Source organism: Chamaea fasciata, unplaced genomic scaffold (genome assembly GCF_029207755.1).
Source record: "Chamaea fasciata isolate MVZ Bird 193981 ecotype frontalis unplaced genomic scaffold, bChaFas1.0.hap1 SCAF_4, whole genome shotgun sequence".
NCBI lineage: Eukaryota > Metazoa > Chordata > Aves > Passeriformes > Sylviidae > Chamaea > Chamaea fasciata.
In genome coordinates, this window is record NW_027094089.1 from 39,294,754 (window position 1) to 39,310,956 (window position 16,203).

General features: G+C 50.5%; 1 protein-coding gene across 1 annotated transcript in view; it reads left to right on the plus strand.

Moving 5' to 3' along the window:
* LOC136289038 (serine/threonine-protein kinase PAK 3-like) overlaps nt 1–13,660 on the plus strand; it is a 19,282-nt gene extending 5,622 nt beyond the window's left edge. Inside the window, exons 6-17 of the mRNA XM_066182504.1 lie at nt 1,051–1,105; nt 8,275–8,312; nt 8,721–8,843; nt 9,826–9,967; nt 10,343–10,406; nt 11,024–11,072; nt 11,370–11,482; nt 11,742–11,859; nt 12,256–12,355; nt 12,636–12,832; nt 12,926–13,063; nt 13,308–13,660. Of these exons, the coding sequence (XP_066038601.1) occupies nt 1,051–1,105; nt 8,275–8,312; nt 8,721–8,843; nt 9,826–9,967; nt 10,343–10,406; nt 11,024–11,072; nt 11,370–11,482; nt 11,742–11,859; nt 12,256–12,355; nt 12,636–12,832; nt 12,926–13,063; nt 13,308–13,409 (1,239 nt within the window). The 3' untranslated portion in view covers nt 13,410–13,660. The remainder of the gene's footprint in view (nt 1–1,050; nt 1,106–8,274; nt 8,313–8,720; nt 8,844–9,825; nt 9,968–10,342; nt 10,407–11,023; nt 11,073–11,369; nt 11,483–11,741; nt 11,860–12,255; nt 12,356–12,635; nt 12,833–12,925; nt 13,064–13,307) is intronic.
* Nucleotides 13,661–16,203: the final 2,543 nt, after the last annotated feature.

The following is a 16,203-nucleotide window of genomic DNA, read 5'->3' on the forward strand; positions in this document are numbered from 1 at the left end:
GTACTCAAGGGGAGTATGTTTGCTGGTTTAGGCTTGGAAATTTTCCTCTGGATTGAAGAAGATAGTAACAAAGTCTCTTTGGTCACCATCTATTTCAGTGCCAGCAGCACAGAGCTGTTAGAGTTGCGATAGGCGTTTTTACAGAGACCAAGCCGGAGCCTGATGTCATGCGGAGAGCCTGCCAAAACTTCCCATTTACTTGCCCAACACTTTCTGCGCTGGGCACACCATTAATGCATTGGCTCGAGCATCCAAATGAGCAGAGGGTTATCATAGGAATGGCACTTCTTCTTCTGATTTGACCATGAAAAGCTTTCCTTTTGCCACATAAAGAAGCTGAAACTTGCAGACTGCTGAGAGACAGAGCTGCAGGTGGCTCCTGTGTGCCCAAACAGGCATTTTCATCCCAAAACTTTTGTGCAGGCATCTTTTTGTGTCTGTGTTGAATATGGGATTCCAAACGTTTGTTTCCTTCCCTGAAGAACGCCTGGTGGATTTCCTTTCTTTTCTTCCAATTACCATTGTTTTCTGGAACACGACAAAAGGCCTGATGAGTTTCGTTTTATGGCAGCTGTGCGTAAGGGACCAACAAGCAGTGCAGAGATGCCTTTCATGTAATAACCCTTGGAGATAGTAGGGTTAGTTACACTAGCAAAGTCCCTCTTCCAAAAAGCCTGTCAAGCTGCTGTGAATCCTCAGGGAAGGAAACATGCTTTTGCTCATGCAGTTCCCACTAACTAGGTCAGTCAATGAAATAGCTGCCAAGGCAAGATCCGCTGGATGTTGGAAATCTGTGGCTGCATCTGGATTTGAGGTTTTAGGTGTTTTTTGGTACAGGAAAGTTATCTCTGCCGCTCTGCCAGGGCAGAAACTGCCACTGCAGAGCAGAGCTAAAACAATGGGATCTGGGAGGGCAGTAACAGTTGGGAAAGAAGCAGGTGGAGCCTGGTGTTTCCATTTTCTCCAGCCTCAACTCCTGATAGCCACGGGAGGGAGACCAAAGCTGTGGCAGCCCAAGCTATTCTCACCCTGGACGCATGACCTCCTGAGGTGCTGCCTGCAGACAGACGAGGCGCGGCGCTGGTCTGCCAAGGAGCTGCTGCAGGTAAAATGCCAAGGGGCTGCAGGTGAAACAGTGTCCGAGGGATGGGCTCCTCCTCCACTGAAGTCCAAGGCATCAGATGAGCTCCCCTCCTCCTCACTTCCACACTTGGTGCTTTCAAATGAGGACGCTGAGGAGTCCTAGAGTGGGCTGGGCTGGCAGGGACCTGTAAAGTTCATCTGGTCCAAGTGCCCTGCAATGAGCAGGGACATCTTAAAAGAGATCAGGTTGCTCAGAGCCCTGTCCCATCTGACCTGGAATGGTTCCACGGACCTACCAGCTCTCGGGGCAACCTGTACCAGTGTTGCGCCATGCTTTGAGTAAACGGGTGTGTCATTAGACCTACTCTGACTCGATCTCCATTTTGTTTAAAAGTATTAGCCCACATCCTATTGGAAGTGGACCTATTAAAAAAGGTGTCCTGCTTTCCCTCAGAAGCCACTTTGAAGTTTGGGAAAGTGGCAATAATGTCTCCCTGGAGCCTATTCTTCTCCAGGCTGAGCAACTCCAGGTCTCTCAGTCTGTACTCAGAGGAGAGGTGCTCTGTCCTCTGACTGTTTCTGTTGCCCTGTTTTGTAATTTGGTGGGATGTTCGGTTTTATCTAATGGCAAATAATTGAAGTAGAGCAATGCGGAGTGCAGAGGCATGAAATGGTGGTGGAGGAACCCAAGGAAACCAGTCCCGGCCAAGCAGTCAGAGATTTGGCCGTGGGAAGGAGGGGCTGTGGGGAGCCTCTGAGGGGCCCTGGTTTGTACCCCCCACTCCACTCTTGGAGGTTTCTGCCATGCAAACAGGGACAGCTGAGGGTGGCTTGTCCCAGACCCATCTGCTGCCTGGCACAGTCAAGCCAATGGGAGCTGCCCCAGGGCTACTGCTGGGTTGTGTGGCAGAGAGGGAAGTGCAGGACCCAGTGCCACTCGGCTGTCCCTGCTGGGAAGGAAGGTGCCATCCAGCACAGGAGGGGCAGGGCATGGAAAGGTAGGTACTGTTCTGGGTCCCTGGGGGAATCAGCACAGTGCCTGTCTTTCAAAGAGAGGGACCCATGTGAAACATTGGAGTTTCCTGAAAGGAAGAAACCCCAGGGACAGAAAGCACCATTTCTAGAGCCCTGGCAGGGCAAAAGTCCCATCAAGATGAAGACACCAGAATAAAGAGATGAGTGGGATTCTGGGCCAGGTTTGCCTGTGATGCCAAGGTCCTCATATGGAGTTGTAGGTGCAGATTGTCCCGTTGGTCCTGTTTCTGGGTCTTTCTAGGAACCAGAGGGACCCTGATTGAGCCTGTGAAGCACTCAGCTTGGAAAGTCATGCTTCACTGATTTTTTTTTTTTTTTCCTGTGGGCAGCATCCGTTTGTAACATCAGTCAATCCAGTGTTCACCCTTGCACCGCCCATCAGTTCAGTGAAGAAGAAGAAGGAGGAGGAGAAATGAATGTGACAATCACGTGAAGACTGGTTATCTCCATAACCATCTTAGAGTAGGATTACAGAATTGTAGAGTAGGATTATAGAATAGGATTGTAGGGAAATAAAGTTTCTGCAGCTTAAGCTCATCTGGAAGACTCCTTTCTTTTTCACCCTATCAATAAGCTCAGCATTTCCTTTGGAGTTGTCAGTTGTCTCTTAAAGGTGCAAAGTGACATTTATGGCTTCTTTGGTGTGTCTTGAAAGTGGGAAAAGCTCTTCTTCATTCATCCTCTCCAGACCACACTGCCGTTGCAATACAGCCCAGTGGCCACAGGATTTTGCACAGCTGTGCCACTTCTATTTGAGGCAGAAAGGGCAGTGGCATTTGCAGGCAAAACCAAAGGAGGAGGAGGGCAGCCCAAAGATCCTGTGCAGATGCAGGTCTTCAGCTGTGGCTCAGGAGCATTTGGGTTCCTGCCACTTGGATTTGTATCCCTAAGTGCAATCTCTTTGGCTGCAGGAGAGTCTTGCTCAACTGAGAAATCAGACAGATCAATGAGGGTGCTCGGAGAGGTCTCTTCTGGTGCAGAGCTGCCAGCGACTGTGAGGTGAGAGCGGGCCCAGCCTTGCCCAGGGCGGAGCTCCAGCAGAGCCCTGGCAGAGGCCAGAGCAGCCTGAGCCTGGGCAGAGGCAGGCTGGACGGAGGCCCTGGTAGCCTGGGACTGGGCGAATGCTCCTCTCTCAGAGCCCAACTGGCAGCTGACTGCTCCGGAGGGGAAGCGTAGCCGAGCTGGGCACAGCACAGACAGGTAGCATCGGCCGTCTGGAGTCTGTACAGGAGGAGAGAAAGGCAAATGGCAGCCGAGGGCTGGTTCTCTGGCTGAGGATTCTTACTCTTCTGCTGGCTGCCCTGTAGCTCCTGGGAAAGGTTAGCAGTGTGTGCAGCACTCTGGGCACAGGGGGAGGGAGCCGGGCTGCTCCGCAGGCCGGAGCACAGGGCAGCGTCCTTCAGGCACGGCAGCTCTGCCAGGGGAACCGAGGCCAGCGTGAGGCAGTGACAGCTTGGCAGGTCAGATCTGTAGGAGCCAGTGCTTCACACAGCTCTGGGAGGAAGCGCCTTCAATCCTGGAGTTCTGCTCTGAGCCAGAGCAAAGGTGTGAAATGCAGAGTGTTTTACAGAAATATTCGGGGCACCAGGCCAGCCTGCTTTGTGCTCTGGCACACAGCAAACACTGTGCAATGCAGCTCTGAGCTGCTGAGAGAGGGGTGTTAGAGAGGAGCCAACTCTTAGATAAAACTAAATGGGGACAAGGTCATCAAAGCAAAAGAGAACTATTTCTTTGAAAGGATTCACCTGGGCTGTGTGTGTATCTCGCTCCCCAAGAGCCGAAGACACACACCCGCTCCAATGGAATGCTGCTTTTTATTGGCTTTCCCAGCCCAGAGTGTGCAGTGTGCCCTTTCCCTTTGGCTCGGTACTGGGGAACTTCTGTTCTCTCCCAGCTGCCTACCTTTCTGTCCCCTGTCCCTTCCCCTCTTACCCTACTTCCCTTTTGGTCTGGTCTTCAACCTGGCCCCTGTCCCAGCTCACAGCAGCACCCAACAAATTAACTAGAGCAAATCCAAGCCATAAATAACAACACCTAGAACCAACAACTTTCTTTCATTTTTCTAATTGTTATAAATGATCAGCTTATTTCATAAAATAGGAGAATTTATTAAAAATTGACAGAAAAAAACCCCCAAACTCCAATAAAGCCACAAGCAAAATACAGTTCTGATGCCAGGAATCGGCACCGGGTGAACTACAGATCCAGCCTTTCTGGCAGCGAATCCCCCCCGGTTCACAATTTCAGTCTGTGCAGGGTCTACTTTTATACAGTTTTTCTGGTTTGCACAACCGATTACTTCGTCCATCTTTGTTTCTTTGGTTTTGTTGCATATTCATTTGGTTCCTTTTCTGGTCGCTGGTCTGGTGAATAGTTTTTTCCAGGGAGGAATAGGCTTTTGTCTGGGCTTACCGGAATCTAGTATTCAGATGTACATCCTTGACGAGATAGATGAGATTGATATCAGGTGTTGATCACCGGGCCAACGACCGCTGATGGCGGTGCTTAGCTCCATCTCTCATGGGTGCCTCCCTCCCTTCTCTCGAGAGTGGGCGATTCCCAGATTCCTGGCAGAGGCAGTCCTTCCAGGAATGAAGCATTCCTTAAACTCAAAAATACGGTTTTGTACAGCGTGTCGTGATAAACACAAGTTATTTTCCTATTATCTATCACAATCCCTCCCTTTCTACATAACCACATTACTTTGTGTCTATTTATTAAGATTTTTAGTTGTCCCGTTGGTCCTGTTTCTGGGTCTTTCTAGGAACCAGAGGGATCCTGATTGATCTTGTGAAGCACTCAGCTTGGAAAGTCATGGTTCTTTGATTTTTGTTGTTTTTTTTTTTCCTGTTGACAGCATCTGTTTGTAACATCAGCTAAGCCAATTTCCACCCTGGCACCGCACATCATTTCAGTGAAGAAGAAGAAGGAGACATGAATGCAACAATCACATCCGACATTATCTCCATAACCAGTTTAGAGTGGGATTGTAGAGTAGTATTGTGGAGTGGGATTATAGAATAGGACTGTAAAGAAATAAAGTTTCTGAAGTTTAAGCTCATCTGGAAGATTCTTTTCTTTCTCACCCTGTCAATAAGATCAGCATATGGCTTCCTTGGTGTGACTTGAAAGTGGGAAAAGCTCTTCTTCATTCATCCTCTCCAGACCACACTGCCGTTGCAATACAGCCCAGTGGCCACAGGATTTTGCACAGCTGTGCCACTTCTATTTGAGGCAGAAAGGGCAGTGGCATTTGCAGGCAAAACCAAAGGAGGAGGGGGGCAGCCCAAAGATCCTGTGCAGATGCAGGTCTTCAGCTGTGGCTCAGGAGCATTTGGGTTCCTGCCACTTGGATTTGTATCCCTAAGTGCAATCTCTTTGGCTGCAGGAGAGTCTTGCTCAACTGAGAAATCAGACAGATCAATGAGGGTGCTCGGAGAGGTCTCTTCTGGTGCAGAGCTGTCAGTGACATTGAGTGGCCCACCCAATGCTCCCACTGATGGCTGCCCCACCCCAGTCCACCTGCCCTTTCGAGATGTTGTCCCCTGTGCCCTGGCATCCCCCAGTTCCAGCTGCACCTCACGGCGGGACAGGAGGAACCAGGCCCTGCTTGTGCCCCTGTCCTGGCCATCACTTTGCATGGAAGAGTAAAGGAGGGCTGAAATGGCATATCTTCCTAACGCTCCCCTCTTAAACCTTTGGGGCACCCAAATGCTCTACTCAAGGGGGTCTGACGCCCTACACTTGGCTTTCCATCCTAAAGTGTCATTCGTCCTCCACTAAGCCCTACAGTTGGCTGGTTGATGTGAGCTGCCTAGGAAATGGGGAAAAAGAGATGCTTTCAAATTGAGGGAACTCTCCTGGGTAACTACTCCAGGTTTTCAGCAAGAGAATTTCAAGGTAGAACTGAGCCTTTCAGCAATTGCATCCATTTTCAAATGCCACCCTCAGCGTCCCATGTGTGAAGAGCCCAATGTAAAGCTCCTGAAAGACACTACACTGTGCTGTCCAGCAGCAAAGGCTGTGTCTGTGCTGTGTGACCCGGAAAGCGAGCTAAGCCTAGGATCGTTATTCCACAGGTGAACAGAGTTGATTTCCAGAGGAGTTGCATGCACTTTTTCCCCTCTCCCGGCCAGTCCATTTTTCCTCTTTTAAGCTGGCTCCTGGGTTTAACTTGGGATATTACAAAGGAAGGGAGCAACTGCATCGCATTTTAGTAGTTGGCATGTGACTATCCAAAAGTCTGCAAGGAATCTTACAGGGAGCACAGAGCCTGGGAAAACATCTGTGAGACTGCGGGTTTTTGTCTGTTCAAAAGGGGCCTCCCTTGGGCCCCGAGATTTGCAGGGCATTGCAGAGCAGTGGCGGCTGCCAGAGCTCCAACACAACAAAACTGTGGCAGCCCAAGAATCACTGGACAGCTCTTCTGGATGTTCTCTGACGTGAATTTGTCAGGGAAACAGCAAGTGGGAAGAAGAGAGGAGCTCTGTGTCAGGAGATAAGCCAACATCTCCCTGCCACAAAGCTCCAAAGTGAGTCAGAGCAAGGGTCAGCACGCACCTATGTGCTCAAGAAGCAACTGCACACTGCAATACTCCTGGAAATTTATTCCATTTGTTTCTTTTGTCCCCTAAGTATCATGGTAGAAGTTAGGCTCTTCAGAACCAACTAAGATGCCAGCTGGAAGAAGCGCACTTGCTTTCAGTCATGGCCTTGGGGACCAGAAGTCATGTTTGCTTTGCTTTCTTTCCATCCTTGTTCCTTCCCAGGGTTCTCACGGGGGTGAGGGACCTGCAGGATCACTGTTTTCTGAGCTAGCCTGGGAAGCTTTGAGCACTGGATTATGGACTGTAAGCATTTTTTTCTGCTGTTTCATGACTGAGGAGAACTTCCCAGGCTTTTCTTCTGCATCAGCCGCACAGAAGATTCGGTTGCTGGGCACAAGTACGGCAACAAAGCCAGAGCGGCTGCTATTGTGATGTCAAGGGAGCAGTGCCACGTCACTGTGCTGCCAGCACAACGTTGTCCCAGTGTGCGCAAGGCCTCACTATTGGAGAGCAGCTCTTCTGCTCGCTTGGTGCAGGAGGATCCTTGTGATCAAGGAACTCTCAGCAGACGGCCTGCACCGCGACAGGAGTCTGAGTTTTTCCCTTTGGGTGTCATTCAGTGTGCAAACCTGCACAGCACTGCTAAATGATTGGGCAAGTCTGTGCCGTGGTTTGCACTGTTTTTTCTGTGGTATATTCTGGCTTCTACCTGACCCACCTGACACGTAAGGAAAGGTTTATCCTGGGGGTATCATCACCTGGCTCTTGCTTCACTCTGCTCCTTATGCCCATGTAGTGACCCAGTTTATTTGGGAAGAAAATTGCCATTAAGGTGCCAGCACCTTGCTAAAGCTCCTGCCAAAAGCATCAGCTGCAAAAGGGGGTGTCTGTACTAGGGGGAGGGTGGAGAGTGCACGGCAGTGGAGTCTGTCATTTCCTCAGCTTGCTGCTTCAACCTACAAGTTACAGACTCTAAGGAAAGATCCTCAGAAGTACCTCTGAAAACCCTGTGGTTCTCTCCAGGAGTGAGGGAAAGCATCTTTTTGCTCCAGATTCTGCCATTAGAAGCCTTGGCTGTCTGACTTGACCATTTATGGTTTGCCAAGATAGCAATTCCCTTGGTGTTGAAGCACAAACTCCAGACTAGTTAGGCTTTGCTGCTGATCGCAGGAGCTGTTCCCAGGCTGCTTCTGCAGAGAACCACCACAGCTAGGTGGCCCTGAGGTGAAGCTTTCCTGGGGTAGCGTCTTCAGCAAATTGGTGGGAATTAGTGCATGCAATTAATTCCAAAATTTATAAAATGCAGGAAAGAGAGGAGGTAAAAGCTGCTCGTGCTTTTGGGCTGAGCAGAAGTCATGACCGTCAAAGAACAACTGGCATTTCCATGGCTCTGTTTCCATTTCTCTCCTGGCCAAAGAGGCCCAAACGTAGGCAGAACCTAGCATGCTGTCCTGGTTGTTCTCTTGCTTGCTATGGGAAAGGACTATTGCTCCTGGAGGGATGTTGGGAAAGGGAAATGCTCTCTGTTAAGACTGACTTGTCCTGTGGGACTACACATTACAGGCACTTTTCTAAGTGCATCTGGTTCCTTTTCTCTTTCTCGCTGCAGGTCACCTCACACGCAGATGGAGACAAGCCTGTCCTTTGGTGAGTGGCAAAGGAACCTCTGACTTGGCTGGTGTGTAAGAAGTGTGGAGCAAGGTGTGAGCTTGGCCTGTTGCAATAGGATGTTGAGTGCCAGCCTGGGAGGCTGAAAGAAAGCCCAAATGGCTCTTGGCATCAGCAGTAGCAAAGGGAGAACCTCTCAAGAGGTGGGAGCCAAGTGTGGCAGCCCAAAAGGTGTCTTGCTGATTCTAGCCCAGGTGGAAGATGGAATGCACAGCAAGATAGAGTGCCACCTAATTCACCCATCTTTATAAGGTTTTTATGACTCAGAATCCCACTGGTATCAAAGTCTATGATATCCCCTTAGTCCTGGTGCTTAGCTAGCTCAATAGGAACCAGGTCCTAAAGAATTGGCTGTTCCCAGTCTCTCTCACTGCTATCTGTCTGCAGGGCTCAACAGCAGGGTCAGCACCTCCTCTGATTCCCTCTCTTGTTGAGGAAGAGGCTGAAGAGGAGCATAACAACGTCAAAACTCCAGCTGCCGTCCCTTCACAGCCTGAACGTGCAGAGCCAGTAAGTGACACCTGTGGCTGGCACTGCCTTTGGTGCAGGGCCAAGCTTCAAGTTTCAGATGATCCAGGCCTTGGTGCTCATGGCTGAAGATGCTGGGGGCTGTGGGTCTGCCATGACCTAGTGCTGCTTCAGCCAAGCCACGGAGCCCTGGCTAATGGCTTCTGAACTTTGACTTTTAAGCATCACTTTGCTGGGATGCTGAGAGGGCCCGAGAATGTCTCTTGGGATCAGACAAGAGGCAGCATGAAATTATTCCCTGTGTAGAAGTGAGTCTCTGGTGCCCAGTGTCAGTGCAGGCTGTCTGTGGTCAGTGGACAGAGCAGTCCAAAGACATAGTTCACAGCTTTGCAGGATACTTGGGAGACAGCTGGCCCCTGGAGGGGACCTACCCCTCTCCATGGGCTAATTAGCTTCAGGTTCAACAGAGACTGCACTTCACTTTCATGTGATCAGAACAGAGTTTGGTGAGGAGAATCCTACACAGTTCCCCATTGTAAATGGCAGGTGGGTCTTGGAAGGGTAGGAACGCAGCTCCGAAGAGCTGCTCCCTAAAGCCTGAAATACCGAGGGGAAATCAGTAAAACAGATCAGAAAAGGGACATGCTCTGGCCTTCGGGTCAGACACTTCCGGGCCGACTCAAGGATGATTTCATTGCTCAGGAGAACTCAGGAGGAGGAAAGAAACAAGGCTCTGGGACCCTGCTCCAATCTCTTTCTTGATCATTGCAACCGTGTCAAAACCTTGCTGCAGTCTTCTTGCAGCAAAGCCGATAAAATGTAGCCTGGAACTGGCCATGAGCTGCTGTATCGCAGTAGCCCTTGGGATTTTCTCATTGCCTTCGAGTAAGGGACATCCAAAACGTGTGAGCTGAGGAGGCCTGAGGGTGGCAGACAGCATCTTCCTAAGGCCTTGCTTTTGCGATGTGCTCTCCGGAGCATCTGTGCCAGCCAGCCTTCTGACAGGCAATCCTTTCTTGTCCAGCTCGACTCGCACTCTGCAATTCAACATGCCGCCAGAGCAGCATCACCTGAAGCAGCCGGCACTCCCCCAGCTGCCGGCACTTCATCCAGCAGCCCACCCCAGCAGCCCGAGACGAGGGAGGAGCAGAGCCTGAAGAGACTGAGTATGTCTGGTGTATTTCTGGTCTGCTAGAGCAGTGTGTTGTCTGCTTGTCTCAGAAGTTCCTCCTGGGTTTAGTGTCTCAGAGGCACTTAGGCCTCTCTACAGAAGCTATTGTTCTTTCAGGCAGCAAGAGAGCACTCAGGGTGTTCCTGCTGCCTCTGAGGGCAGCTGGGCCTGGCTTGGCTCTGCCTGGGCTACCTTCTGTGCCAAAGACAAAAGCAAAGATATTTTTGGCTAAGCAGAAGGCTGGTACTCAGCGAATGACCATGCCCCCTGGGAGTTCTCAAGCTCCTGACAGTGGGACTTCATTTTGGATGGTCTGGGGAGCGGCATCTCTGTTTGAAAGTGAGCGTCATGCATTGCTTTTGTCTTTCAGGGAGTATCGTGAGTCTGGGCGAGCCAAAGAACAAATACACGCTGCTTAAAGAACTTGGACAAGGGTAAGTGTGACACTTGCTTTTGTACAAAACCGTGGGCCTTTCACTGGTGCAATTATCAAGCAGGAAGTCAGGCAAGCTCCAAACATGGTCAGACTCTGGCTTTACCTCCTGCCACCTCTCAGGACTGCTCAGTCAAGAGCAGTCAAGAAGGCATCATCAAAGACGAAGTGATGCTGGCAAGGTCTCGCTTGTGGCAAGGAGCAGGACCTGGCAGATTTCCTGCCCCCGAAGCTTTATGGCCTAGAAGAGCAGCTTGCCACACAAGAGCTGCCAGAAAACAGCTCTCAAAGACAGTGTTTTCAAAGTTAGTCTTCTCCAACATTTGCACCTATACATGCACACAGGCACACAGAGAGAGCCCCACTGAGGTTTGGTGAGGAGCTAACTGGGCACGTTCCTTGGAGATCTGCAGCAGCCCTTGGTCTTCATGTTGCACCTGGGTGTTCTCTTGGACACCTGCATGGCAGAGGGCTGGCAGGCTGATGTGCTATTGCCTGCAGAGGTGCTGCAGCTAGGCATTTTCTAAAGACTGCAGGCAGTCTGGGGACACCTCGTGCATAGGTTTGCTTTTACTGCCAGGGACTAAGGGGCTTTTTCTGCTGCCGTTTTCTTTCTAGGGGGTTTGGAGCTGTTTATAAAGCCGTTGACACCAGCACAGGACAACAGGTAAAATGCCAACACCACCGGCAGATTTTGCCACTCTGGGGTGCTTTCCATGCTGCTTTGAGCCATGGCTGGAGCTTTGGGAGGCCTCTCCGTCTCTACAGCAGGGGCTGTTCCTCTGAAGCACAGACTTGGCTCAGTGTGTAGAGTGCATTTGGGACGGGCTTTGGTGCTTCTCCTAAGTTCTGCTGCCTAGTAGCAAGGCTCAGCTGCGTCATTGCACAAGCGCTCGCTCTGTCTTCCTTGTGATCTCGTGCAAGGAGCAACTTGTCAAGTTAACGGTCTTCAATGTCCTTTTAGGTGGCCATCAAGAAAATGATGCTTCAAGAGGACATGTCCGAGGAGCTGGCTGTCAGTGAAATCCTGGTCATGAGGGACAACAGGAATCCCAATATTGTTACCTACTTAGACAGGTTGGGGTATTCTCATGTCAGTATTCCTTTAGATAGTGCAAGCCAGAAATGAGAAAACCCTTTGGCCAGTGGCAGAAAATGGAGCTGTTTCTGTTTTCTCTACTTGTGCCCGGTACCCAGGAGTAGGTTGCGCCTGGCGTGCAATAACCTTTCCTGGCATATGTAGCTTGGAGAAGAGTTGCAAGAATCTGGGTCACGCCTTTGGGTGACTGAGCTGTGCCCATTCCTCTCTCTCCATGCCATGGTCTTCTTCTTTCAGCTACCTGGTCAATGAGGAAGTCTGGCTAGCAATGGAGTTCATGGACGGTGGCACGTTGTTTGATGTACTCAGGGCAGTGTACCTGGAGGAAGGACAGATAGGCGCTATCTGTCGGGAGGTGAGGGATCCCGCTTGTGCTTCCCCTGGCCTGCACAGGATGGTCTTTGTCAACTGGTGGGTAGGAAGAGCAGAGATTCCTTGCTCCCGGGTTTGGTTTGGTGCTGCTGTCACGACACAAGACGAAGAAAGAGCATCTGAAGTGAACTGTCTGCCGTTGACCCTGCACTTCTTAGGTCTGCTCTTGCACTCTTACATACCCTCTGTCCTCTGACACTCATGCCCATTCACTCACGTGGTTTCACTTGTTTCCGGCAAGCTCATCCTCTTGACAGCACCATGATGCTGCGCTCACAACTCCCTGAGAAAGCTGTCAATCTCATCAAGCCCTTTCCTTTCTTATGGGATGAAATCAAGTCCTGGATTTTTACCCTTCCCTCCCTCCTTTCTCTCTCAGTGCCTGCAAGGACTGCATTTCCTTCATTCCCGCCAAGTCATCCACAGAGACGTCAAAAGCAGCAACGTTCTCATGGGCATGGACGGATCTGTCAAACTGGGTGGGTATCCCTGGTCAGGCACATTGCTCCCAGCATGTGCTGTGGGAATATTTTGGGTGACTGCCAAATGCCCAGAAGTGCTGCTTGGACAATATGTGAATCGTGAGGGCATTTTGGAAGCAGCCAGTGCCTCCTTTCCCTGGCTACCGCTGTGTGGAAGCAGAGCACTGCTGCTTTTCCAGGCAGATTCACAATGGCCTTGTCAGGCTTGGAGTGGGTGATGCTTTTGCCTGGTTTGCCAGTGGTAGCTGGCTTTGACAGGGTTTGTTTTTCTCCTCAGCTGACTTTGGTCTCTGTGCTCAGGTCACCCCTGAGCACAGCAAGTGCAGCTCCAGAGTTGGCACTCCCAGCTGGATGGCACCGGAAGTGGTGAGAGGAGAAGCTTACGGCCCCAAAGTGGACATCTGGTCCCTGGGGATCATGGGGCTGGAAATGGTGGAAGGGGAAGCTCCTTACCAGAGGGAACCCCCTCTCAGGGTAAGGCACATCTTAAAAAGAGGGGGTGTGTGTGGAGAGAGCTGTTGTGGCTAGAAAAGCAGCAGGTAGAGTGTCCTCTTCTGGTTTTTGTAGGTTTTTGAACTGATAGAAAGAAATGGGCCCCCAAAACTGCAAAACCCCAGGCACCACTCAGCTCTCCTGCGCGACTTCCTCCACTGCTGCCTGCAGGCAGATGAGGACTGGCGCTGGTGTGCCCAGGAGCTCCTGCAGGTAAGAGAAAGCAAAGCAGCAAAAAAGCCCTGTGAGCTGAGGGCACCTGTCTGAAGGGATGGAGAGGACTGTAGGCCACGTGGGCCTGGGTGAGACAGGTCTGGGACAGGAAGGTGGAGGGGTGGATGGTCCTCTGGGTACTCTTTGTGTGTCTTTCTCGTAGCTGAGGAATCCTGCTTGAGCCCGTGAGGATGTGATCTTGGAAAGTAATGGTTCCTTTCTTTTTTGTTTTTCCTCTGGGCAGCATCCATTTGTGACCTCAGGCGAGCCTGCCTCCAGCCTGGCTGCTCTGATCATCTCAGCCAAGCAGGTGCAGGAAGAATGGAGGGGAGACACTTGCGCCTGAGGAAGACTTTGTGCTTCACCAGCTCAGAAGAGTGAAAGGGGGATGTGTGGTGTTTAGGCAGAGATTCAGCCATCCCCTGGATTTGATGAGGAACTGTGCCATAGATAGGAAATCTAATGTTTTGTGATTTTCTTAGCTTAGACGTTTTTAGTTAGGACTGTAGACTGTCGGAAGATTCATTGTTAGATCCCTGTTTAGCTAAGAGTATTGTTGATGTAGGGAAGCTGTCTTGGTTTGTGAAGACAGGTATCTGCCAGGGAATAAAAAAAAAAAAAAAACAACTGAAGTTTCCTTTGGAATGGAGAGTGTAAACCCCCCCACGCCCCTTTTTTTTCTTTTTCAATTATCAATTTACAATCAGAGGCTCTTAGGCAAAGATTTGGGAAATAGGAATAGCAGTTCTTTACTCGTATGTATTACAAAGCAAACAAACACACAAAAAAACCCCACCAAACAACTACAGCGTTAATAACAAACGAAAACAGTACCAAGAACCTTGAGGGCTTTGTTTCACAAAACCCAGGGCAGTTTGGTTTCGGTGTCCCTGCAGGAAGGATCCTGCAGCACCTGCAGCACTCAGAGCACCAAGCTGAAACAGTGGAAAAGTCCCGGGCTGGTAGCTGGGATGGCAGGGTGTCCCGGCAGGCAGGGGCAGGATGTCCCGGCAGGCAGGGGGTGCAGGGTCACACTGTAGCAAGAGGAGCAGCGCCGAAGAAGCCGAAGCCGAGGCAGGGCCGGCCCAGCTCCCGCGGGTGAAAGAGAAAACTCAGGATTCAGGTCGAACCGGTGATAGTAGATTTCCCAGGACTGGATCCCTTTGGCCACAGTGAAACTCTTCAAGCCAGCAGCAGCCGTTCTCTCTCTCCCCGAACGCCGAAAAAAGAAGAGAAGAGCCCGCAGCTGCCTCCAGCTCTGTCCTTTACCTGCGTTATCTCCTCCTTCCAACTTTGTCCACCTCTTTGTTTTGGTTAAGTACTCTCAAGTATCCAACACTTGGTCTCCTTGGTAACTTATGGGGAAAAAATTCTTTAGAGAAAGAAGGAACAAACCTAACCCCCAACAGAAGCTCAGAAGTATCCTTTTGAGGAGAAGTGAATGAATTGTAATGCAAAGATTTAGGCTATCAAAGAAGAAGTTGTGACTCAGCAGAACTGGACCAGGCATACGCTCTGAGTTGTCAACCTAAGCAGGCCACCCAGAGGACAGAATGATGAAGATGTAGAAATAGCTAGAGAATATTTTGTTTTAGCTGGGCTGGCAATAAAACTCTAAAATATCCACAGTGTTGGAAGACATACTTCCTTGCTGTGCTGTAGGTAAGCTGGACAGTCCCTGTCAGAGGCCCAAAAAACATGCTGAGGTGAGCAGCTTTGCCCACCCGAACTGGGGAATGCCCATGGGCAGCTGAGAGAGATTCCCGGGCAATGTGCACCCAGCAATGAGCTCACATTCAGGACAACACCAGCAGGCAGATGTGCAGTCCTTCCTGTGCCTCTTGTCCCAAAGATGTCAGGGTGGTCATCAGGAATCACCATTTTGTTCCTGCCCTCCTCTCACTATGTCACCTGTGGGATGTAATGGCATTCTCATAGTGACATCCGGCTCTTCCTCCCTGCTCCCCATTTCTCCTTTTTTCACCACAGACCTACCCCAGAAACCCTCTGAGCCAGCCTCATCCCCCACGAGTGTGTGCAGACACGAGGGCCTCCTGCATAGTCCCAGTCTCACTCTGCTACATCCTTGGCCTCTTCCCACACCTGGGCCAGGCCGCTGTTGGCCTGGTGTTGGACATGCACACAACATGTCACACCTGTCAGCGACCAGTCTGATGGAGGAGCCCCTGCTACGCCCAGCTCACTGCCCTGGCACTTTCCCCACCACGCTGTGGCTCGGTTTGGACTCCATCTGCTGGGACACCCACAGCAAGGGGCTGCTCACGGACTGGGGATGCTCCTTGAGTGGTGCCCACAGGCCCGATTTCCATGCCTCCCCACTCCTCCTACCCCTAAGGTCGCCTCAGCCTTCTTCTAAGCAAAATTTTTCTTAGTCTAATGGCTTCTTCTGCTTTACTTTATGTAAGCAGGAGTACACACTATTGATCTTCTTTATTCTACAATTATTAGAAAAAAGTTGATATACTCCTACGTTTTGCCATTTAAAAGTTGAACTAAGTGAGAAAAGTAGAGAAACTTTCTGTTCAGCTTTTAATTTAATTTGCAAGTCTCCTTCCTCTTCACTCAGTTTCAGTGTATCTGTTGCTTGTCCACGGCTATTGTAATAGATACATAGTTTTAAATTCGTGGATTAAAATTGTGTGTATTAAAACTTTGCAGTAGAATGTAAAAACCCCTGAATTCCTGGAAACAGTTCCAGGGCATCTCTTTGCATACCACAGTCTTTTCACAGTCCAAAGGTGTTACCTCGACATCTGCCAGAGAGATAACTGGGAAACGGCCCATTAAGCATGGGCTGACCACATCTTCACAGTTCACCAGGAGATCCGATACCAATCTGGGCGGAGGGCGGCAGAAACCTTCTGACAGAAGATTCAGAGACTTTTCATTCAGACGTCTTTTCAATTTCTCAGGAAACTGTCAGTGACATTGAGTGGCCCACCCAATGCTCCCACTGATGGCTGCCCCACCCCAGTCCACCTGCCCTTTCGAGATGTTGTCCCCTGTGCCCTGGCATCCCCCAGTTCCAGCTGCACCTCACGGCGGGACAGGAGGAACCAGGCCCTGCTTGTGCCCCTGTCCTGGCCATCACTTTGCATGGAAGAGTAAAGGAGGGCTGA